General features: G+C 69.5%; 3 protein-coding genes across 3 annotated transcripts; all 3 read right to left on the bottom strand.

Annotated features, from left to right (window-relative positions):
• Window positions 1-3,235: 3,235 nt before the first annotated feature.
• Window positions 3,236-11,708, bottom strand: LOC141476041 (CUGBP Elav-like family member 3). Its single transcript, XM_074164661.1, is given in 13 exon segments — window positions 3,236-3,363; window positions 4,041-4,184; window positions 4,575-4,594; window positions 4,596-4,674; window positions 5,316-5,381; window positions 5,467-5,616; window positions 6,263-6,401; window positions 7,027-7,170; window positions 7,466-7,545; window positions 7,947-8,075; window positions 8,532-8,580; window positions 10,249-10,331; window positions 11,564-11,708. Coding segments are annotated over 13 exon segments (1,356 nt in total).
• Window positions 11,709-13,300: 1,592 nt separating this feature from the next.
• On the bottom strand, window positions 13,301-17,161 carry MRPL9 (mitochondrial ribosomal protein L9). Its single transcript, XM_074164577.1, has 7 exons — window positions 17,060-17,161; window positions 16,413-16,572; window positions 15,983-16,107; window positions 15,576-15,626; window positions 15,261-15,362; window positions 14,772-14,855; window positions 13,301-14,144 (listed from the first exon to the last, which is right to left on the bottom strand). The coding sequence occupies exons 1-7, from the start codon at window positions 17,138-17,140 to the stop codon at window positions 14,013-14,015; spliced, it is 735 nt and encodes a 244-aa protein (XP_074020678.1). The 5' UTR covers window positions 17,141-17,161; the 3' UTR covers window positions 13,301-14,012.
• Window positions 17,162-18,033: 872 nt separating this feature from the next.
• Window positions 18,034-21,988, bottom strand: TDRKH (tudor and KH domain containing). The gene is made up of 12 exons (XM_074164378.1): window positions 21,865-21,988; window positions 21,447-21,553; window positions 21,137-21,326; window positions 20,811-20,950; window positions 20,454-20,721; window positions 19,539-19,705; window positions 19,257-19,429; window positions 18,922-18,986; window positions 18,653-18,804; window positions 18,465-18,572; window positions 18,278-18,353; window positions 18,034-18,089 (listed from the first exon to the last, which is right to left on the bottom strand). The coding sequence occupies exons 1-12, from the start codon at window positions 21,986-21,988 to the stop codon at window positions 18,034-18,036; spliced, it is 1,626 nt and encodes a 541-aa protein (XP_074020479.1).
• Between the last annotated feature and the right edge of the window lie 1,111 nt (window positions 21,989-23,099).

The following is a 23,099-nucleotide window of genomic DNA, read 5'->3' as shown; positions in this document are numbered from 1 at the left end:
GCCCCTATTTTGGGAAGGGGTTTCTCTGTCCCTCATCGGGTCGGGAGAGGCCCCGGGGCCGGGATACTGGGATGTCGGGGTACCAGGATGTTGGGGTGCCGGGATACCGGAATGCTGGGATACTGGGATGTTGGGGTTGTGAGATGCTGGGGTACTGGGATGCTTGGATGTTGGGGTGCTGGGATGTGGGGGTACTGGAATGCCAGGATACTTAGCTATTGGGATGCTGGGGTGCTGGGATTTTGGGGTGCTGGGATACTTAGATGTTGGGGTGCTGGGATGCCAGGATGCATTGATACTTAAGGATAGTTAAGGATACTTAGATGTTGGGGTGCTGGGATACTGGGATGTCGGGATGCCGGGGTGCTGCTGGAGGAGGGGGCTCGCTGGGAACCTTTTGCTGCCGGGGAAATTTAGGAAAAAAAAAAACAAAAAACACCACGATTTAAAACCCAGCGGGGACCATCCCGTCCCCCCCCCCCCCGCCCCATCGGCATCGTTCCCGGCCTCCGCGCGGTTTTTGGGGTTCAGTCCCGGCCGCGCAGGGTCCCCCCCCCGGCTCCCGGGAGAGAGCGAGGGCCGGGAGCGGGGAATTAATTAGCCCAGCGCCGGAGTAATTGGATTTGCACTCGGCCGCTTCCCTGCCCCCCCTCCCCCCCCCCCCCCCCCGGGGCCGTTGTCCTCGGGAGCCCTGTGCCGGGGAGGGGGGGGCTGGGGGGGGGTGTGGGGTGCGGGGAGCCCCCCACCTCGTCCTCGCCCAGCGCTGCGGCCCATCCGTGACACGAAAGCGTCAGGTCTCAGCAATAATTCCCCCGTCCCCCCGTTCGGTTTGGAGCCGGTGAAACGACACCCCCCCACACCCTCCCCCCCCCAAACCTCCCCCGCCGACCCCTCCCCCGCCCCGATTTCGCTGCCATCGACACCCTCGGGAATTTATCGGCGGGAGGGAAAAATTGTCTTTTCGCTGCAGGAGCTGGTTGGGGGGTTTTTTTGGGTGGTTTTTTTTTTGGTTTTTTGGGTTTTTTTATTTGTGAGTCAGAAACGGGAAGAAAACCACAAAAAAAAAAAAAAAAAAAAAAAGGGGGGGAAAAAAATAAAAGCGCCGCCCCTCCCCCCTTTCCTCCCCCACCTCCTCCCCTCCCCCCCCCCTCCCCCTCCCCCCCCCCCCGGTGTCTCCTTCCCCGCTCTCTGACCGCGCCGCTCGTTTGGTAAAGTCACTTAGTGTAATTAATTGTAACATATTCTTTTAAATAAATTGATTTATTGATGAAACTACTGGGAACCGCCGCCGCGCTCCCCCCCCCCCCGCGGGCGCTGGGCCCGATCCTGCCCCCCTCCCACCCCCTCACCCCCCACCTTCTCCCACCCCCCCCGGTGCCCCTGGGTGGGGGGGGGCGGGTGGGTTTGGGGATGCTTCAGAGGCTCCTTTAAGCTTTAGATTTTTTTTTTTTTTTAAACTTATTTTATTTGACAGAAAAAAAAAAAAAAAGAGGAAAAAAAAATATAAGAGGAAAAAAAAAAATTAAATTATCCAAAGTAACCGCAATAAATAGCAAATAAGTTAAGCGGCGGCGTCTCAGCCGCAGACGTCAACTCCCGGGGGTCTGCGTCCCCCCCCCCCCCGCGCTAACGGCCCCGCGCCCCCCACCCCGTCCCACCCCCTAAATCAACTCAGCAGGTACCAAACCCCCCAAAAAGGGGGGAAAGAGAGAGACACACAACACCCCCCCCCCCCGCGCCCCCCCAACCCCCTTATGTACAGCGGGGAGCGGCGGGTGTAAACGTGGGGCTGGGGGGGCGGCTGCGGGGCTGGACGCTCCCCCCTCCCCCCCCCCCCGCCCCTCCCGTTTGGCTGGTGGGGGGGGCCCGGCGCACCCCGGTTTTGGCCGCTGTGGGTCCGGGCAGAGCCGGAGGCGGCGTGTCCGTCCGTCCCGGTGTCCGTCCCCGGTGTCCGTCCCGCCGCTCCGGTGGCTCCGGGTCCCCGCGGCTCCCCGGGGGGTGGGGGGCGGGGGGGGGGGGGGGGGGGGGGCCCGTGCCCGTCGCCCCCCATTTGGCTGGTTTGTGCCCGACACGTCCCAACTCCGGCCGCTCCGTGTCCATCCGGCACCGGACGAGCATCCCGGGGGGAGCATCCCGGGGAGAGCATCCCGGTGCTGGAATATCCCGGGAGGAGCCTCCGGGTGGGAGCGTCCCGGTGCCAGAGAATCCCGGTGGGAGCATCCCGGTGCCGGAATATCCCGGTGGGAACATCCCGGTGCCAGAGAATCCCGGTGGGAACATCCCGGTGCCGGAATATCCCGGTGGGAACATCCCGGTGCCAGAGAATCCCGGTGGGAGCATCCCGGTGCCGGAATATCCCGGTGGGAACATCCCGGTGCCAGAGAATCCCGGTGGGAGCATCCCGGTGCCGGCTGCCCCGTGTCCGTGCAGAGTCCGGGGGGCCCCGCCCGTGACCGTGACGTGGTGGGGGTGGGGGGTGCAGCCCCCCCCCCCCCCCTTCCGGTCCCGGTGCCCGTGAGGCGGGGGGGGGGGATGGGGGGGTGAGGGGGAGGGAAACTGAGGCAGGTTGGGGTGGGGGCGAAGCGGGGTGGCAGTGTGTGTCGGGGAGGGGGTCCCGCTGCGCCCTGGCACGGCCACCCAGGGGACCTGGGCGGGGGGGGGAGGGGGGGGGTACCCCCAACCGCGGGCATGTCCCCCCCCTCCCCTCGGCGGGACCCCCCCCCTCCCCGGCTTGGAGCTGGTTTTGGTCCTGTTTGGTGAGAAAAAAGCTCCAAGCAGGGTCCCCCCGGGGGGGGGGCAGGGCCCTGCGGGGAGCGGGGGGGTCTCGGGAGGGGGTGTGGGTGCCCCCCCAGGGCAGATTGGACCCGGATGCTGGGGGGGGGGGTGCTGGCACCCAGGGCCCACCCAGCCCTGCCTGGACTGGGATGGACTGGGGAGGGGTCCAGATCGGTCCTGGAGGGGGGGGTCCATCCTTCCTGAGCATGTGGGGGTCTGTGTCCCCCCCCCGGCAGGACCGAGCCCCCTGCGGGCACCGCTGGGGTTGGGGGGGGGGGGGGGGGGGGAGGCTGCTCTGCAATGGGGGGCACCCAAGGGTGCTGCTCCAGAGCCTCCAGACCTGGGTGGGGGGAAGATGGGGGGTATTAAGTAGAGCTGGGGGAGGGGGCAGGTGGGGCTCCCGGCTGAGGGGTGTCCCGGGGCGGGGGTGTGTGTGTCCCGGGGGGGGGGCTCACCGGGCTCAGTACGGCCGATTGGCATCTTTGGGCCTCTTGAGCTGCACCTTGAGGCGCTTCATGCCGATCTGGAAGCCGTTCATGGCCTGGATGGCCGCCTGGGCGCTGGCCGGGTTGTCAAAGCTCACGAAGCCTGTGGGGACAGCGGGGGACGCTGGGGGGGACGGGGGGGTGGCCACAACCCTCCCCTGCCTCTGCCCCTCCGCCCGGAGAGGGGTCTGCCATGGGGCAAGGTGGCCCCGTGGCATCTAGTGTGGTGTCCCTGTGCCCTGGTCATGGTGGCCCTGGCTGGAGCGTCCCTGGCCAGGGTGTCCCTGAGCCACGGCCATGGTGGTCCTGGCTATAATGTCCCTCACCGTGGTGTCCCCGTGCCCTGACTATCGTGTCCCTGGCCAGGGTCTCCCCAAACCCTGGCCATGGTGGCCTTGGCCATGATGTCCCCAAGCCCTGGCCATCATGTCCCTGGCCACAGTCTCCCCAAGCCCCAATCATGGTGTCCCTGGTCCCACTGTCCCTGGCCACAGTCTCCCCAAGCCCTGGCCATGGTGGCCCTGGTTGGGTTGTCTCTGGTCATAATGTCCCCATGCCCTCACCATCGTGTCCCTGGCCACAGTCCCCCCAAGCCCTGGTTATGGTGGCCCTGGCCATAATGTCCCCATGCCCTGACCATCATGTCTCTGGCCGTGATGTCCCCATGCCCTCACCATCGTGTCCCTGGCCACGGTCTCCCCAAGCCCTAGCCATGGTGGCCCTGGCCATGATGTCTCCATGCCCTGGCCACGTTGGCCCCCCTGTCCCCGGTGTCCCTACCGAAGCACTTGCTCTGGTTGGTGGCGCGGTCCACGAAGACCTTGGCGGAGATGACGTTGCCGAAGGGCAGGAACATCTGGAGGATCTCGGTGTCGGCGAACTCCTGGGGCAGGTGGTAGATGAAGATGTTACAGCCCTCGGGGCCTGCGGAGGGAGCGGCGTCACAGCGGGCGGGGGGGGCACCGGCCCCGCGCCCCCACACCCGGCCCCCCCACGCCCCCATGGGGACCCCGGACACCCCCCCACCATGGGCAACCCAAAACCCTGCCCTGCACCCACAGCCCCATGGGCACCCTCAGCCCAACCCCCCCCCCCACACTCCCTGCTGGGACACCCCCAAACCTCAATGGGGCACCTCCAAACCTCTGGGGCACCCCTAAATCCCAGTCGGGGGGGGGCACCCCAAACAATCCCCCCCCCAGGTCTCCTCCAGTCTCCCTGGGTCACCCCGAGCCTGGCAGCCTGGGGAGGGTCCCCTGGGGGGGTCCTAGGGATGGGGGGGGGGGGGTGTGTGTGTCTCCGAGGTGCTCTCACCTTCACGCTGCTGCTGCTGCGGGGGGGGGCGGGGGGGCGAGCAGGGGCCCCGGGGGGGCGAAGGCCGGGCTCACCAGCCCGTAGGCTGCCGGGTAGGCGGCTGTGCGGGGGGGGACACGGGGTCAGCCCGGCACAGGGGGGCACAGGCATCTCCCAGCACCCCCAGACCCTTCCCAGTCCCTCCCAGCTCCCCCCAATACCCTCCCAGTGCCCCCCAGTGCCATGAAATGCCCTCTCCAGCTCCCCTGTGCCATGCACTGCCCTTCCAGTCCCCCACAATGCCTCCTGTTGCCCCCCAGTGCCCCCCAGTGCCATGCAGTGCCCCCCCCAGCCCCCCCAATACCCCCCAGTGCCACACAATGCCCCTCCAGTCCCCCCCAATGAGTCCCGGTGCCCCCAATGCCATGCAATGCCCCCCAGCTCCCCCCAGTGCCATGCAGTGCCCCCCCAGCTCCCCCCAATGCCCCCCAGTGTCATGCAATGCCCCTCCAGTGCCCCCCAGTGCCATGTAATGCCCCCCCAGTGCCATGTAATGCCCCCCCAGCTCCCCCCAATGCCCCCCAGTGTCATGCAATGCCCCTCCAGTGCCCCCCAGTGTCATGCAATGCCCCCCAGTGCCATGTAATGCCCTCCCAGTGCCATACAATGCCCCCCACAACTCCCCCCAGCTCCCTCCAGTACCACGCACTGCCCCCCCCCAGTGCCCCCCAGTGCCCCGCACTGCCCCCCCAGCCCCCAGACCTGTGTAGTGCTGCATGCCGGCGTAGGCTTGCTGCAGGGGGTCCCCGGGGGCGGCGGGGCTCTGGGCTGGGGGGCAGAGGGGGCGGTCAGGGGGAGGGTTGGGGGGGTGGCAGGGGTGCGAAGTGGGGGGGGGGGGGGGGGCGGCAGGCACCTGGGAAGGGGGGGACCCCGCCGGCATAGACGGCCTCGGGGGCAGGGGGTCCCGCGGGCTGCGCCGGCACCGGGCTGTAGCCGTTGACGCTCAGGGGGGCCGCGATGGCGGGCACCGGGGTGGCGGCCATGGCCGGCGGCGTGCTGGTTCCTGCGGGGACACCCGCGTCACCCCCCCCCGCGGGGGCACCTCTTCACCCACCCCCCCCCACCATCTCCACCGTGCCCCCCAACCCCAGGTGGTCCCGTCCCTCCGTGGGTCCCTAATCCAGGTGTTTCCAGCTGTGGTGCCACTTCCATGTCCCTGTCCCCTCCCTGGGTGTCCCCACTCCTAGTGCCACCATCTCCCCGTGTTCCCACCCCACGTTCCCCGCCCCGTCTCCCCTTGTTGCCCCTGTGTGCCCCCCCATCCCCATTCTCATCTCCCCCATCCCGATGTCCCAGTGTCCCCATCCCCAATGCTACTCTCATGTCCCCATCCCCGGGCACCCCATCTCCCAGTGACACCCCACCATATCCCAAATTCCCAGACATCCCAGGACATCCCTGGTGTCCCCCATGTCCTGTGTCCCCAACCACAGTGTCCTATCCCCGGTGTCCCCATCCATGGTGTCTCCATCGACAGTGTCCCCCATCCCTGGTGTCGCCCATGTCCTGTGTCCCCGTCCACAGTGTCCCATCCCTGGTGTCCCCATCCATGTTGTCCACCATCCCTGGTGTCCTCCATTCCCAGGTGCCCCCATGTCCCGTGTCCCCATTCCTGGAGTCCCTGTCCCCCCGTGCCAGATGCCACCTACCTGAGGAGGGGGGCAGGGGGGTGGCGATGAGCCCGTTGGGGTTGACCGTGCCCATGTGCTGCATCTGGACGGCCATGGTGGCCATGGGGCTGAGGTAGGCCGAGTGGGCAGCCACCAGGGCCGCCTGCTGCTGCATCAGCTGTGGGGACAGCACCTGGCACCGGGCACTGGCCACCAGGGTCCCCTCCCGCAGGAGTGTCCCCCACCCCCGAGGAGGGAGACACCCCCCCCCCCGGCACCATGGTTGCCACCCCAGTGTCCCATCCTGGGCCGTGGAGATCCATCATCTCCCAGTGTCTGTCACCCCAGTGCCACCATCCTGGGCCATGGGGTCAATTGTCTTCCCACGACTGTCACCCCAGTGTCCCATCCTGAGCCACGGGGCCCACCCCACCATCCATCACCCCATGACCCCATCCTGGACCATGGGGTCCAGTGTCTCCCCAGCCCATCACCCAGTAATGACCCCTACCCTGGATTATGGGCTCCATTATGTCCTGCTACCTGTCACCACAAGACCCCATTCTGGACCCCAGGGGGGTCCACCATCCATGATGGACCCCCCCCCCATTATCTCCCAGTGTCCATCACCCAACGTCCCATCCACGATCAAGGAGGGGGTTCATCATCTCCCGGTGTCCATCACCAGACACCCATCACCCCAAGGACTTCAATCCTGGACCACGGGGGTCCAACCCACCCGCCCATGCCCATCCTGACCCCCCCCCCCCCCCCCGGCCCCGGGTGCCCCGTGCCCACCCTACCGCCTGCGTGTAGGCGCTGTAGGCCCCAAACTGGAGGGCGATGGGGCTGAACATGCCCAGCTGGCTGGCGACCTGCTGCATCCGCCGCAGGCCCCGCTCCTTCTCCGTGTCCGCAAACTTCACCACCAGGCTGGAGGAGGCGCCCTGCCAGGGGACACGGGGACACGCCGTCACCCGGGGCGGGGGGTGGCCACCCACGCTGGGCTGCTGGGACCCCCAGGGGACAACGGGGTGGGGATGATGATGGTGACAAGGATGGGGATGGGGATGGTGGTGAGGGTCACGATGGGGATGATGGTGGGGACAATGGGGATGATGGTGGGGATGATGGCGGGGATGATGGCGGGGATGATGGCGGGGATGATGATGGTGGGGATGATGATGGTGGGGATGATGATGGTGGGGATGATGATGGTGGGGATGATGGCTCCCATCTCACCGGCAGAGTGCGGCTCCCGTGGAGGGCGGCGATGGCAGCCTGGGCCTCCGCGTGGCTCTGGAACTTGACGAAGGCGCAGCCTGGGGACAGCGGGTCAGGACCAGGACAGGGATGGGGGCACCCACCTCTCCCGGGGGCACCCCCCGCCACGGGGACCATCACCCTCTCCCCCTCCATAGCACCCAGTGCCCCTGACTTGCCACCTGGGGACGGGGACAAGGGCCACTGTGTGGGGTGCCCTGAGCCCCTTCCATGCCCTTTGGACCCCCCCCTTGGGACCCCCCCATCACCTCCCCACAGCCTCCCTTGAACCCTCTCCCTGTCCCCCTCCATGGACCCTCTTAACCTACCCTGTGCCCCCTCCATCCCCCCAATTCACATCCCTGCCCCACAGATCCCCTCCTCCCCACCCCACGGAGCCCTCGGGGTCCCCAGCCCTGGTGTGCCCCTCCCCCCCCCCGGCCTCCCCCCAGCCCCCCACCTTTGCTGGTGCCGTCGGGGCCGCGCAGCACCGTGCACTCGTCGATGGTGCCGAAGGGCTCGAACATCTTCCGCACGTCCTCGTCCGCCTGCTGCTTGCTCAGCATCCCCACGAAGAGCTTGCGGTCCTCTGCGGGGACAGGGGGGTGACACGGGGACAGCGGGGTGGGGACCCCCCACACACACTGGGATGGGACCCCTCCCCCCGGGGACACAGTGATGGGATGGGACCCCTGGGATGGGGATATGGGGGACACCGTGATGGGCTGGGACCGCCGGGGATGGGGACCACCCCACCGGGCTGGGAAGCCTCTGGAGGATGGGGACTTGGTGGGGGTGCAGAGGTGGGGACACCCCCGGGATGGGGACAGGGATAACCCACCCTGGGGACAGACCCCCGGGATGGGGACACCACGCCTGGGTGACACCAGCCCTGGGGAGGGGATGGGGATGGATCTGGGGGAGGGGGGATATGGGGTGGGTCTGGGGTCTGGGGTGGGGGGGAGCACAGGGGCGGTTTGGGGACACAGGGGTTGGGGACAGGGCCATGGTGGGGGGAGGGTGCAGGGTTTTGGGGTGCCGGTACCTCCTCGGCTCTCACTGTCCGCCGGCTTCACCTGGATGGGCCGGTTCATCTGGGGGGGACAGAGAGAGGGGATGGGGACACAGCCCCCCCCCCACCCACCAGAGGGACCCAGGCGTCCGGTCGGGCACCCCCCACACCCTGTAAGTGCACGGATCCACCCCCCAAACCCCCCCCCCGCACCCCAAAGATGCTCCCGTCGCCATGGCAACCGCAGCCCTGCATCCCGTTACCCGGCAACGGGTACCGCGGCGACCGCCATTGGGGGGCCTGAGGGGCCCCAAAGATGCGCTAATGAGCACCCCCCGCCCCCGTTAATTAGGGGGAGATGAGCCCACCCCCACCCCCCCTAGCCCCGTAACCCCCAGAGACCGGGGGGGGGGGAAGGGCGCAGATGCCCGGTAACCATGGCAACGGCAGAATATGCTCCATGGCAACCGCCTACTCATCCCCAATTTACCCATCCCCGTTGCCCGGCAACGCTGCTGACATCATCAGCGCTCGCTATAAACAATGACGGGGATGGGGGGGGGTGCGGGATGGAGATTGGGGGGGGGCCGGGGAAGGGGGAGACCCCCAGGTCTGCCGTCACCCCACCCCTCCCTCCCCCCGGGATGGGACCGAGCCGGGGGGGGGAGGCAAGAGGGATGCGGGGAGGGCGCGGATGCTGGGGGGCGGGGGGGCCGCTGTGCCCCATCACAGGGGGTTGCGGGGGGGCCCGGGGGGGCGGTCTCAGCCCCAGCTGACCCCAGGCGGCCCCTTTCCCCCGCCGAAAGCGAAGGTGGCCCCAACCTACCCCCCCCGCCCCCCGCCCCAGATGGTGCTGGAAATGCCCCCCCGGGGGGCACTAATCCCCCCTAATCCCCCACGGGGCCGGGATCAGCCCTGGCCGGGGCGGGGGGGGGGGGGACGACGGGAGGGGAGGATGGCACCGGACACCCAACACCCCAAATTGCCCCAGGACCCCCCCAGCATCACCCCCAGCCCCGAGGCCACGGGGTGCGGGGGGGTGCGGCCCATCCCCATCCCAGTGCGGGGGGGGGCAGCTGTCAGGGCGGCACCGCCCCTAATCCCCCCCCCCCCAATTACCCCCCCTCCAGCAAATCCCCCCCCAGGATTTACAGCCCCCAAATCCCCGGATTATCCCGGCGAAGCCAAATCTCCCCCGGGGCCGGCGGGACACGCGCAGCCTGGCCTAGGGGGGGGCCACTGACACCCCTACACCTCCCCCCCCCCCGGCGACCCCCAAACCTTCCCCACAACGCCACGGCCACCCGGGTCCCCCAGCACCCACGACGGGGGGGGGGTATGGGGTGGAGGGGGGAGCTGGGTGCTGGGATCCCCCCCCGAGCACCCCAGCTGCAATGGGGGGGTGGGGGGCACGCAGACGCCTGGGTTCCCCCCCCCTGGCTTTGTTAGCTCAGCTGCCCGGTGCCCGCCGCTCGCCTGGCAACGCTTCATTAGCGCCAGGCCTTCGTTAGCGCCAGGCCTTCGTTAGCGCCAGGCCTTCGTTAGCGTCTCCAGGCGACGCGGCACCCACCCACTATTTATAACCCCCCCCTCCCGCCGGCAGATGTTCGTGGGGTGTGTGTACACCCCCCCACACCCCCCTCAAAAGGTGGGGGCCCTGAGGCTGGGTCCCCCCAAGGATGGGGGACGGGGGAGAGGGGGGAGAGGAGGGGAAGGGGGGGGTGGGTGTCACGGGGGGGTCCCCACTCACCCCCGGGAGGGTTTTCTGCTCGTGCAGGGCGCTCTGCGCCTTCAGGGCCGACTCGCGGGCGCAGTAGGTCAGGAAAGCGCATCCTGGGGAGAGACGGGATGGGAGGGGGGTTGGGGGGGGCAGGACCCCCACGGCCCCATCGGGCACCCCGACCCCCTATAGCACCCGGATCCCCTATAGCGCCCAGAGCCCACAGCCCCATACGGCCCCCAGAGCCCGTATGGCATCTGGAATCCACCTCCTCTGGCACCCAGACCCCCCCCCTGTAACACCCAGACCCCCCCCCTGTAACACCCACAGACCAGGGCCCCTATAGTACCCGGACCCCCCTATAGCACCCAGACCCCCCCTATTTTGGGGTGGTGCCGGGGACCTTCAGCCCTGGCCCCCCCGGCCCAGGTGGGGGACGGGGAGAGGCCCCCGAGGCCTGGGGCAGCCTCAGCAGTGGGGGGGGGGCCAGTGCCCCCCTGCCCCCCTCCAGCCCGGGGGGTGCTGGGCATCCTGAGCCCCCGAGCCCCCTGTTCTGCTCTCCGGGTGCCCGTCACCCCGGCCTCAGGCCTGCGTTTGCCCCACACCCCCCCGGGGCCCAGCTGGGGGGTCCAAGCATCCCCCCGGTACCGGGGGACGGGGTCAGGTATATGGGGGGGGTGTCTCTGCCTTGGAGAGACCCCCCCCCACGCCGTGGGCAGCACAGCCCTGTCACCACTGGACCCCCCCCCAGCACCCCCCACCCACCGCACTCCCCCCTAACACCCCCATCTCCCACCCCCCCACCCCCCCGCTGTCACTCCCCCCCCCCATCACCCATCACCGCAAACACCCACCCACACGACACCCCGCGCCGGGCACCGCCGAACGCCCACGGTGCCCACAGCGCACCCACGCAACAGCCCCCCCCCCCCCAACACCCCCCCCGACACCCTGGCACAACACCCCCACCCAACACCCCCACCCACGGTACAACCGCACCCGCGGCACCGACACCGGGGGGTGCCCGGGAGAGGGGGTGATGGGGCCGTTCCCGGTGCCGGGGGGCCGCTCCCGGTGCTGGGGGGGCTCCTCCCGGTTCCCGGTGCCGAGGCCGTTCCCGGTGCCCGTTCCCGCTGCTGGAGGGGCCGTTCCCGGTTCCCGGTGCCCGTTCCCGGGGGCTCCTCCCGGGGCCTGCGGCTGTACCCAGCTCCCGGTTCCCGTTTCCCGGTGCCGTGCCTGACTCCCGGGGCCCCGCCAGGCTCCCGGTTGCCCATTCCCCGGTGGGCTGCGTCGATGCCCGGTTCCCCGGTCCCGGTGCCCATCCCCGGTTCCCCGGTGCCGGTACCTTTGTGCATGCCGGTGTACTTGTCCTTGATGACGGTGAGCTCGTAGATCTTCCCGAACTGCTCGAAGATGGGTTTCAGGTCCTTCTCCTCCAGGTGCCGCGGGATCTGCCCCACGAAGAGTTTGATGGCGTCGGGCTCCTTCATGGGGCCGCCGGGGGGGGGCCGGGCCCCGGGGCCGCTCCCGCCGCTGGCTGCGGCTCCCGCTATCGCCGGGGCCGTTCGCCGGGGCCGCTCCCGCCGCCCGCCTATCGGCTCCCCGTCGGCGGCCGCCCGGTGCCCGGTGCCGGCCCGGCCGCGGCGCACACAAAGGACGAGGCGGCCCCGGGGCTCGGCTCGGCTCCGGGGACGGGGCGCGGCGGGGCGGGGGCAGCTCTGCCCGGGGGGCGGCGCTCCCGGCGCTCCCGGTGGGTCCCGGCGGTTTCCCGATGGGGTTCTCCCGAGCGGCGGATCCCAAATCCCGGCGGCCGCCCTCAGCGCCCGGCCCCGCCGGTACCGCCCGCTCGCCGCCCCGGTGCCCCCCCGGGGGGGCCCCGGCCCCGGTACCGGGCGTGGGGGGGGGGGGGGGGAGGCGGCTCAGCACCCGGCCCGGCCCATGGCGGCCGCACCGACCGCGCTTCCCGAGAGCCCCGGCGGCGGCGGCGGAGCCCCGCGCCCGCTGCGCCCCGGCACCGCCACCGGCACCGGCTCCCGACGGGCCCGATCCCGCTCGCCGCTTTTCTTCCCCGGCCGGGGCCGCCCCGCCCCGCCCCGCCCGGCGCTGATGTCAGAGCGGCACCGGGACCGCCGACCGGGACCGGGCACGGCAACCGGGATTAGCAACCCGGGTACCGGCACCCCGGGATTGCGAACCCGGCACCAGCAACCGGGTACCGGACACCGGGTACCGACAACCGGGTACCGGACACCGGCACCGCCAAGGGACCACCGGAACCGGGCACCGGCAACCGGTTACGGGCCCCGCCTCGCCCCGGGGCTCCCGGGGGGCGCGCGCACGCGTGTCCGTGTCCGTGTACACGGCGGGGGGGGGGGGGGGGAGTCCCCGCGTCCGCTCCCGCTCACACACCCCCCCCCCGCCGGGCGCTGTCCCCGGTGCTGAGCGGCGGCGGGGCCCACGGAGCGCCCCGGGGGGGGTGGGGAAACACGGGCACAACCTGACACCCCCCCACACACTCCACCCCCCCCCAATCCCCGGTGTCACCCCGCCGGTGTCACTCCCCCCCCCCCCCCCGGTGTCATTTTCCCCCTCCCCGTGTCGCTCCCCTCCCGTGTCACCCCCTTTCCCGTGTCAACCCCCCCCCTCCCCCGTGTCACCCCCCACGCAGCCCCCCCCCCCCCGTATGTCACCCCCCCGTATGTCACCCCCACCCCCCGTTGCCATGACGACGGGCCGCTCTGGGCACTGCCAAGATGGCGTCGCCACAACCACCGCGTCTGTTCCCCCCCCCCCAGTGCCGTGGGGTTGCGGGTGAGGGGGGGGCAGGACACCCCCCCGGGACACCATCACACGCGGGTAGGGCGGCGGTGACCCCCCCCCAGAGGCTCTGGGGGACACCCCACAGTGCTGGATGGGCAGGGGGTCTGGGGGGGGGTCTGGCATGGGGTGACCCACGGGTGACAGTGCCGTGTCCCCCCCCCAGCAGTAAGCAGTACCTTTGCCCCCCCCCCCCCCCCCGAGCCCTGCTGCTGCTGGGGGGGGGGGGGGGGCTTCCTCAAGTGAGACACCCCCCCAGGTATTACACAAAAACCCCTTTATTACCCATTTTCCATTGCGGGAAATGGCACAGAACCAGCCCCTTTTCCCCCAAAACCCTGTGCCCCCCCACCCTACTGCCCCCCCCTTCCCATCCTTCCAGGGAGCTGCTGCTCCGGCGACATCCTGGAGTCCGCTGCAGGTGAGGGGGGGCCCTGGGGGGGTCCTCCCTCTGCCCCCCCCCCCCCCGGAACTTCATGCAGCCGGAGCTGCGGGATCCAGGCAGAGCTGGGGGGGCACCGGGGGGGTTGTCTCACTCCAATTACAGGCAGCAAGACACCCCCCACCACCACCCGGTGCCGCTGCGGTGTCACTGTCCCCGGGGGGGGCAGGGGAAGGTGCCACGGGGGGGGTGGGCTGCATTGGGGGGGGCGTATGGGGAGCCCCCAGGCAGCCAGACACCCCCCCCACCATTATCCCACCCCAGAAGGGGACCCCCACCACGCTCCGAAAACACAGAGCCCTTTATTCCGTGCAGCCGGGAAGGGGGGGGGGGGCACACAGGAACGACCCCCCCCGCCCCCGACAGACCAGTGCAGGGGGGAGCCCCCCAAGTTCATTCTGGAGATACCCCCTCCCCCCCGTTTCCAGGCACCACACCGGTGCTGGGCACACACCGGGTCCGGGGGGGTGTCGGGGGTCCCGGGGGCGTGTCGGGGGCCCCGTGGGGGGGTCCGTGGCCCCCCCTCGCCCCCGGCTCAGAGGAGCCCCTCCCTGCGAGCCTCCAGCTGGGCCTGCTGCTGCGCCAGCCAGTGCTTGTAGCGCTTGGTCTTGGGCCGCAGGAACTTCACCACCGACATGGGCACCCGCACCGTCTCCAGCCCGTTCACCTGCGGCACGGGACGGGGGGGTCACGGTGGGGAACCCCCCCCCCCGACACCCCCTGGGGTCACCCCGCACCCCCCAGGGATGGGGGGAGTGGCTGCGGGGCTCCGGCTTGAGGCTGCTCCTCCTTTTCTCTCCCCCCATGGCAGCTCCAGCCCCAAATCCTGGCGGGATCCGAGCTCAGGGAGATGCGGGGGGAGATGGGAAGTGGGGGGGGAAAAATGGGGGGGCCCCTCACCCCTTCCCCACAGGCTGGGGGAATCGGGCACAGCCAAGGAAGCGCCGGTGGCCATGACATGGATGCGGTGCTGGCTCCGGTCCCTGGAGGGGCCGGGAAGGAAAAAGGCTGCACGGCAGGGGGGGCGAGGGGGGAGAGCTCAGCTCTATCTGGGGCACGGCGACGGGGGGGGGGGGGGGGAGTGCTCCTTGGTTATTTTTTAATAAAAAACAAAACCCCACAATATTTCCGCTCCTCACACCCTGTGCCAGTGGACGGGCCTCGCTGGCGCAGCATGGGGACCCCCCGGGAGGTGGGGAGGGGTCTGCGGGCGAGGGGACATGGAGGGATGGGGGGGGGTCCGTGCTGGGGATGGAGGCGGGGGGGGGGACAGGCGGAAGGGCCGCTCGCTCACCGTCACGTCGCACCAGTACTCGCCCCAGCGGGTGATGGGCTCCTCGGGCAGCCTCAGCGCGTGGGGAGGGACGAACACCCGCAGCTAGGGGAGAAGAAGAAGAGGAAGGGGATGAAGGCTGGGGAGGGGGGGGGGTGGGCAGCTCACAGAGAGGCCCCCCAGCCCCCCCAAAGGCAAAGCTGCCAGGCCCTGCGGTGCCGTGGGAGGGACGGCGGCCTCATCCCCTGATTTATCACCTTCCTCCCTTAATCCCGTTAAGGTTTTAAACCCGCGGCTGAGCGGCTCCCGGCACGTGTCCCGGCTGAGCCCCGAGCCAGCCCCAGCCATGCCGCGGCCTCCGCAAACCCCTTCCGTGGCACATTCCCCGGGATCCCGGCCCCCACAGCCGACTCCTGCCGCTCCGCTCACGCCCGGGAGCTCCCGGTACCGGCAAAGGGCTCCCAGGGGAGGCAGAGGCAGCTCCGGGCACCACCGTCACAAAAAACTCACGTTTTTGAAGAAGTGCCGAGCCACGATTTCGTTGTTGAGCTCCCACTTGACGTTGTTTTTCATGCCCACCTCCAGGCGGCAGCTCTTGAGGAAGCGGACTGTCTGCAAAGGGCGGGGAGGGAGGTGTCGGGGTACGGGGGGGTGCCCCCACACGCTCAGCCCAGCCCCGGGGAGCGCAGGCAGACGCAGGCGTGGGCAGCTCCTCTCCTGGAGGGAGAGGTTTCCCGGCGCCCGGCCAAGGCTTGGCGCTTTCCAGGACTCGGGGGTGTCTCGAGAAGAGCTCGAGACCCGCCGGTGCCCCCCATCTCGGCTCACCTTCTCCCCGCTCTGGGTCTGGAGCACCTCCAGCTTCCCTTCCTGCCGCAGCTGCGGGGAAAAGAGGAGGCAGGAGAAGAAATAAAAAGGGGGGTTCGGCAACACCGCGCCCTGGCAGAGCCCGGGGGGCTCCCCCGCCATCACAAACCCATCATTAACGCGCGGAGGTGGGTCTGGGGGGGCTCGGCTGTTGGTTAAACTCGGTGTTATCTACCGAGCCGAGACCCTTCAGGTGACACCGATGGTTCAGCGAGATCCTGCAACCGTATCTCCAGGGCAATGGGCAGATCTCACCCCCCAAACCCCAAACGCGGGAGTGGAGGGAGACGGGGAGGACCCCACCGAGAAAGCCACGCTTTCAATCCTGGTTTCCAAGTGGGGACGGGGATAAAACCGCCCCAGCTCACCTTCTTCTCCTCCTCGAACATCTTCTTGTTCTCCGGCGAGGCGTAGACGGCCAGTCCCTGGGGCAGGAGCTTGTTACGACCCACGTGTTTCTTCACGCTCACCACATCCCCCCGGTTCCCCAGATCTGCAGGGAGAGGGGAGCAGAGGCGACGTTAGTGAGGCTGGAGACAAACCCCCCCCCCAACCCTGCAGGAGCCCTCAGGCTCCATCTGAAGGAGGTTTGAAGACGATGACCCCAAATGCCACAAAATTATTGTTTTTGGGGGCTCTGCAACCCTCAATCCTCCCACAGCCGGAGGGATGACTCCCCACCACCCCCGAATCATTGGAAATGGGACCTAATGGGGGGGATCCTGCCTCTCCCCGAGGTGGGCGAGGGCAAAAGGGGACAGAAACCGAGTTAACAACCAGTGACAGGGGACGACGTACTCTCCACTGACTGGGTGAGGATCAGCTCCAGCTCCCCCTTGGGCAGGTGCTTGGTGTCCTCCAGCAGCCGGTAGATGCGGTGCCTCCGGGGGTGCAGGCGCGGCGGCCGCCCCTCCTTGCTGAGCGGGACCTGCCACCACCGCTCCACCACCACCGTGTCCTGCCCGGGACCGGGACCGGGGCGGGGGTCAGCCCGGGGGGCCAGCGACCCGGCCCCCTCCCGCCAGCGAAACCCGCTCCGTCCCGGGGAGGAGAGACCGAGGCGAGAGGAACCCCCTTCTCCTCCCCGGTCACCCCATCTCTCCCCGTCCCACACCAGAGCCGCCCCTCCCACGGGGACACGGTGGCTGCCCCCTCCGTCACCCCCAACAACCCCCCCCTTGCCCTCTCGTACTTTATTAAACGCTTCCTACGCCCCATACAACCCCCCACACCCCCATACACCCCACCAGACCCCCATACACCCTCAACACCCCCATACAGACCCGCTGCACACCCCTCCACTCCCTCGCACCCAACAGCCGCCCCCCAAGCGCCCCCGCTCCCCTCACCGACACCCCCGTACCCTCCCCCCCAGAGCCCAAACGCGCCCCCAAACGCCCCGGCAGCCCCCCCCACACACCCGGTGACGCCTCCCCGGCCCTCACCCGGCTGTGGCTGAGGCTGAGGGCCCGGCTCGCCGCCCGCAGCAGGAGGCCGCAGCCCCCCGCCGCCCCCCGGCCCAACATGGCCGCCCCCTTCGTGCCGCCGGCGCCGCCCGAGGACCCCGCGGGGCTGCCCGCTGCGCGCCTGAGCCCAAGGGCCCCCTCCCGCGCCTGCGCAGACGGGTACCGCCGGGGCTGCCCGTCGCGCGCCTGCGCAGAAGGGTCCCACCGGCCCCCAAGGACCCCACCGGGGGCTGCCCGCTGCGCGCCTGCGCCCAATGCTCCCAGTCGGGAGCCCGGTACCTCCAACTCCACCCTCCCCCGGTCCCCGGTAGCCCAGACACCCCCCCGCCCCGTGGTGGCCCCGGGCACCCGTTCCCCGGGCCGTGTACCCATCATGGCAGCTCCCGCTTCCCCCAAAACGAGGGAACACCACCCCCCCCCTCCCCAAACCGGGAGCTCCCCCCGGTTCCCAGTTCTCCCCTGACTGGTCCCAGTTCACCCAACGCCGCCCCCTCCACCCCGGGAACACAGGAGCTGGGAACCGCCCCCCTCACCCCCCCATGGAGCCCCGGGGGAACTCCCTGTGTCGGGAACGGGGGGATGCCGGTGGCCGTGGCTCCCGGTAACCGGGGCTGCGGTGCCGTTCAGGCAGGGAGGGGACAAGGAGTTCCAAAACATTCAATTTTATTAAATCAGGGCACCAACGCGGTGTCTTCCCCTCGCCACGGAACCGGGCTGGGGCAAAAACAATCCAAGGGGAGCCAGCAACCGGGACCGGGACCAACCGGGAGCTCCCGGAGACCCGCCCGGTAACGGCAGCACCGCCATCACCGTCCCTCGGCGGAGCAGAGCCCCGGTTATCCCGGGGAGGGGACACAGCCCCGCGGCCAGCACGGCCGTTAAGATAGGAAGAGCACCGGTAACCACTGGAGACAAACCGGGATGAAAATGGGCACCGGATCCCGGTGGGGGCATCACGAGGGGCTGCTCACCGTCCTCCCGCCGTCCCCACCGTCTCCAGCACCGGCACCTGCACAGAACAGGGGGTCAGGGGGAACCCCGGTGCTTCGGTAGAGGCGGTTCAGGGAACACCATCCCGCCATCCCGCAGCTCCCGAGGGAACCGGCCACGGGGACCGTATCGGCTGCCACCCCCCACGGCGGCACGTTCCCGGTGTAACTGGGCACGTTCCCGGTGTTCCCAGCGCAGGGGCCTTACCCAGGAGGCTGACGCAGGCCGGGGGGGTCTCACTGGGACTTTTCCGGGGCTCCAGGGAGGCATTGGTGCCGTCCTCCTGCACCGGGAAGAGCCGTGTTAACCGTCCCCCGGCAGCAGCGGGGCTGGCTCCCCCCGGTGAAACGGGGCGGGGGGCCAAGCCGCCGGCTGCGGGGCCGTGTCTGCTCACCGGGGGGTCCTGGGTGGGCTGTGGGGGGCCGTCCCCCACTGCCCCTTCCTCCTGGGGAGCGGGGATGGCGAAGCCCAACCGCACCAGTTCGGCGCCGACGTCCAGGTTCTGCGCCGAAAGGAGACGGGGATGGAGCCGGGGGCAACGGGGATGGAGCCGGGGGGATTTGGACGGGGGTGTGGGCTCACCTCTCCGTGGCGGACGTCGTAGAGCCGGACGTTGGGCCGCGGGCAGAGCCCGGACTGGGCGTAACTGGAGATTTTTGCCAGCAGCGGTTTCCACTGGGCGCAGTGGGTGAGTCGGTCGAAGGCGTCCAGCGCTGCCTCTTCCCAGCCGGGCCCTGCCCCGGGGGTTAACGGGGAGCGGAGACCCCCCCGCCCCGGTTAGAAGGGGATGACCTCTGAGGGGCTGAATCCAGCCTCCCCCCTGCCCCCCCAGGGATCCCCCCCCTTCTCACCGACGGGCACGATCCCGGCCAGGCTGCACTCGATGGCCTGGAAGGGCAGGCTCAGGAAGTCGCTCCTGGCAGGGGGATAAAGCCACCGTCACACCGGAGGGGAAACCACCGTGTCCCACTGGGCTCTCCCTGAGAGGACACCCCCCCCTCGGCCACCCTCCCCGGCTCCCCGGGGCTCCCCCCGCCACCAAACACCGAATCACCCCCGTTAACCCCTCCGGCGACGCAGCCCCAAGCCCCCGCCACCCTTCCCCGGGGAGGTTAAACCACAGCCCCCCTTCTCTGTGTGTCGTATCCCACCCTCCCCCCCCCCAAAGTTGACATCCCCCACTCACCTCAGGGCTCGCAGCGCCTCGCGGGGGGCCTCCCCGTTGTCCCCAAAATCCACGTAGTAAAGGTCAAAGTTGCCGTTTTCCAGCCTGCCCAGGACGCGGGCTCGGTACCACTCGCTGTCGTCGGCGTAAGGGGCGGCCACAATGTCCCCTGCCTGGACGGTGGAGAGCTCTGCCTGGGGAGGGGGACACACGGGGCGGGTGACATCCCCGGGGGGGCCAGGGGACCCTCGCGGGGGGGACGGACGGGGGACGGGACGGACACGGCGCCCCGGTGGGTCTCACCGCACAGCCGCTGCCCTGGTAGTACTGGCCCATCTCGGCCATCAGCTTGTCCAGCTGCAGGCTGCGGTGGCCAACGATCTGGACCCAGAAGTGGTGGGGGTTCTCCGTGGCCGAGACGTAAACCTCCAGGTGCTCGTCGGCCTGGAAGCTGAAATCGGGGCTGGGAACTGGGGGAGAGGAGCGGGGAGCCCCGGTGAGAGCCGGAGGGGGCGGCCGAGGGGACACCCCCCCCCCCCCCGACCTCCCAATGCTACAGTTTGAAGAAGCCACAACAATTTGTTGTCGTCGTTTAGACAATTATTCTATCAACCAATAATCCGCCCCGACTTGGGAAAGGGAGTCGGAAAGAGCAAGGAAACCCAAGCGTAGAAATATAAATTTAATAGAATACTACTAAATAATTAGCATTAATAATACTGAAGAACCTACATTGACCCCGATACCAACATAAAATATATGAGGATTATACTCAGGGTCTGGCACCGGGGCAAGGAGTTCTCGGGATGGCAGTAGGGAGAGAGAATTCAGCAAAATTTCCTAATTTCTACGGAATGTGCCGTTCATGGGATGAACGTCGGCAGCTCGGGCCCGGCGCCCGGGTCTCGCTCCTCCTCGTCCCCGCACCTGGGGAGGCTCGAAAACACCGAGACCTTGAAACCCACCCCCCGGAGCTGGCTGTGAAATAAATATCATCACAAACTCGAGATGCTGGAGTCTTCTAAAAGTGCGGTTTTCCGCAGCGTTAGAAGAGACCTGACTGAAAAGTAAAATCACTGAAAGAGAAACGGATCCTGTGTCCTTCAAACGGGGACACCCAGCACCAAGAAAACAGCTCCCGACACCCTGCAGGTCCCCGAGGGACCTGAATAAATGTGTGTCCGTCCCCCCTGGGGACAAGCCAAATGCTTCTCTTACCCTCAAATTTGGGCACTGCGGCCTCAGGCCCCACCGCCGGCTCCTCCAGCTCCTCGCTCTCATCCTCCAGCTCCTCCTGGCCCAGGAGGGAGCCTTCGCCCCAGGAGGAGCCCCCATCTTCCTCCCTGGGCTCCGGTGCCCCGTCGCGGAGCGGCTCCAGCTCCCTCCGGCTGCCCAGGGGCTGCTTGCGCTGGCACCGCGTCGCCGCCGACTGCGCCAGCTCCTTTCGGAAGGCGTCCTCTTCCATCAGCTTCTCCATGATGAGTTTCTTGGGGGCGGGGAGGGCAGGGGGGCAAAAGAGGAGAGGGTTGGGCTGGGGGGCCGAGGCGCCCCCCAACCCCGCGGCCTCCCGCTCACCTTGGCGGCCGCCACCTCCTTCTGCGTCCCCGAGAGCTGGATGACCCTGACGGGGGCCAGCCCGGCCTCAGCCTCCCGCTCGCACAGCACTTTGGCCCCCGAGCTGCGGCAGATGCCCCGCACCGTCTCACCCCCCCGGCCTGCGGGAGACAGAGCCCCGGGGAACCGGGGAAGAGCCGGTTCAGGGCAGGAACCAGCCTCGGCTCCCCAGGGAACCCGGGCGGCTCAGGCCATCGGGGCTTTTGTGCCACCACGGACACCGAGCGGGTAAATTGGTGACACCCCCCGCTGTCCCCTGCCTCCCCCGGGGGGTGTTGTGGAGGTACCGATAATCCTGCCCACGGCTCTCTGGGGCACACAGAGCTGCTCCGACACCGGGGTGCTCTCGGCCACGATCTGGTGGATGGCGGCTTTCGCCCGGCAGACCTGGCCGGGGGAGCCCGAGATGAGCAGCGCCGTCTCCTCGCCCTCCTCCTCTCTCTCCACGTCGATGTGAGCCCCCGTCTCCTGCCGTAGCTGCGGGCGCAGGGTGGGACTGGCATTTACTGGGGCTCCCGGTGAGCTTGGCCTCTCCCTGTCTCCTCCTCCCACCCCCCCCAGCCCCCGCCGAGCGGGGTGGCCTCCAACGCCCCTCACCTTCTTGATGGTGGCTCCTTTCCGGCCGATGATGGATTTCATGGCCACCCGGGGGACCTGCACCTCGATTTCCAGCTCCTCGTCTCCCACAAAGGTCAGTCGCTCCTCTTGGGGGGGGGGAGGGAAACAGTGGGGTGACGGTGACGGGTACCCCCAGCCACGTCCACCCACCCCGGGAGAGGGATGGGAACACCTCCGGGGGGGGGGTTTACAAACAGCACAAGGGGCATTCAGAGCTGCTCCAGCAGCCCCCTGTCCCCCCCAGCAGCCCCCTGTCCCCCCCAGCAGCCCCCTGTCCCCCCTAGCAGCTCTGAGAACCCCCGGGGTGTTCCCTCAGTACCCCGGGGAAGGCGAGGGGAGGCCGGGGAACGGGGCAGGCGGCTGGGGACGCCCCGGAGGGGGGTGCTGCGACACCCACCTCGGCTCTCCCGGTAGCGGCGGTACACGATGTAGAGGACGGTGGCGCCGGCCGGAACCCCCAGGAGCACGGCAGCTTTCTGCAGCGTCGTCAGGCTGCTCCAGTAACCCCTCGCCGCCGCCATCGCCGCCGGCGCCTGGGGAGGGAGAGGCGTTACCGGCAGCCAGGCCCGGGACCGGGGAAGGGGGGCCCAGGCCGAGCCCCCCCCACACCGGGGGACCCTCCACCGCCTCCCTCCCGCCCACACACCCGCTGCCCAGCCCTCGGCCCCCCGCGGGACAGGCACCCCGGACCGAGCCCGCCTCAGACCCGCTCCCGCCGATGCAGGCCGCGGCCTCCCGCCGCCCGCCGAAGGAGCCGCCGCGGCGGGTGGGCACCGACCCCCTCCCGCTCCCGCCGCCTCCCCGGGCGGCCTCAAGCTACCTGGGGAGCCCGCTCCCGGCGTTGCAGCCCTGGGGAACCGGCCCCGTCCCGGTTTCCCCCCCCCGGTCCCTCCCGGTCCCTCCCGGTCCCGCCGCCCTCGCGCCGCCGCCGCCTCCCGCGCGCCGCCGCCGCTAGCCCCGCCCCCTCCCTCCGCCCCTCCAATCGCAGCGCCGCTCCTCCCCGCTCCACCAATCAGCGCCGAAGGAGCGGCGGCCAATCCCCGGGGGCGGGAAGGGGAGGGAGGAGAGGTGCGAGGGGGCGGGGCGCAGCGCCCGGCCTGGGAATAAAGCGGCCAATCCGCGCCGGGCGGCGGCGGGCTGCAGCCAATCAGCGAGCAGCGGAGGGGAGCGGAGGGGGGGCGCTCGGACCCGCCCTAAGCCGTGAGTGACGGGCGGGGTGCCCAATAGAGAGGCGGGGAGGGGGCTCTGCCCCGCCCACGAGGCCCGGTGTGGCCGTGGGGTCCCAGGGGCGTTCGCGGCGTGGCCGGTGTCACCCGGGGCCACCCCCGTGTCTCACACACATACCCCCCCACACACCCCCCCCCGGTCCGTGTTTCCCGGGGCCCCCCGCGCCGCCGCTCCCCCCCCACCCCCCCATGATGGAGCCCACGGACGCGCTGTCCCCCCCAAAAAACCTTTATTCCCCCCGGTACAGCCGCGGCGGGGGCTTTCTCCTCGGGTGACCGAGCATCACCGGGGGACAAAATCCCACCGGGTGCCGGAGCCCCGCGGGATGCGGGTCCCGTCCCCCCCCCCCGGCCGTGGGAGCACCCCCGGGTGCCCGCACCCCCCGTCCGCGGGTTCAGGGGGGGG

The sequence above is a fragment of the Numenius arquata genome, chromosome 27, assembly GCF_964106895.1.
Source record: "Numenius arquata chromosome 27, bNumArq3.hap1.1, whole genome shotgun sequence".
Classification (NCBI taxonomy): Eukaryota; Metazoa; Chordata; class Aves; order Charadriiformes; family Scolopacidae; genus Numenius; species Numenius arquata.
This window is presented reverse-complemented; position numbering and strand designations above follow the sequence as displayed.

What these genes read in the sequence shown, in the direction of transcription:
- MRPL9 (XM_074164577.1), bottom strand. Translation starts at nt 17,140, where the DNA reads ATGTTGGGCCGGGGGGCGGCGGGGGGCTGCGGCCTCCTGCTGCGGGCG. An exon ending in TCAGCCTCAGCCACAGCCGG is followed by an intron (nt 16,573 to 17,059) that starts GTGAGGGCCGGG and finishes GGTCCCGGGCAG; the next exon opens with GACACGGTGGTGGTGGAGCG. An exon ending in TGTTCGAGGAGGAGAAGAAG is followed by an intron (nt 15,627 to 15,982) that starts GTGAGCTGGGGC and finishes TTTTCCCCGCAG; the next exon opens with CTGCGGCAGGAAGGGAAGCT.
- TDRKH (XM_074164378.1), bottom strand. Translation starts at nt 21,988, where the DNA reads ATGGCGGCGGCGAGGGGTTACTGGAGCAGCCTGACGACGCTGCAGAAA. An exon ending in ACCAGGGCAGCGGCTGTGCG is followed by an intron (nt 19,430 to 19,538) that starts GTGAGACCCACC and finishes CCCCCTCCCCAG; the next exon opens with GCAGAGCTCTCCACCGTCCA. An exon ending in GGCCTGCGTCAGCCTCCTGG is followed by an intron (nt 18,090 to 18,277) that starts GTAAGGCCCCTG and finishes TGTTCTGTGCAG; the next exon opens with GTGCCGGTGCTGGAGACGGT.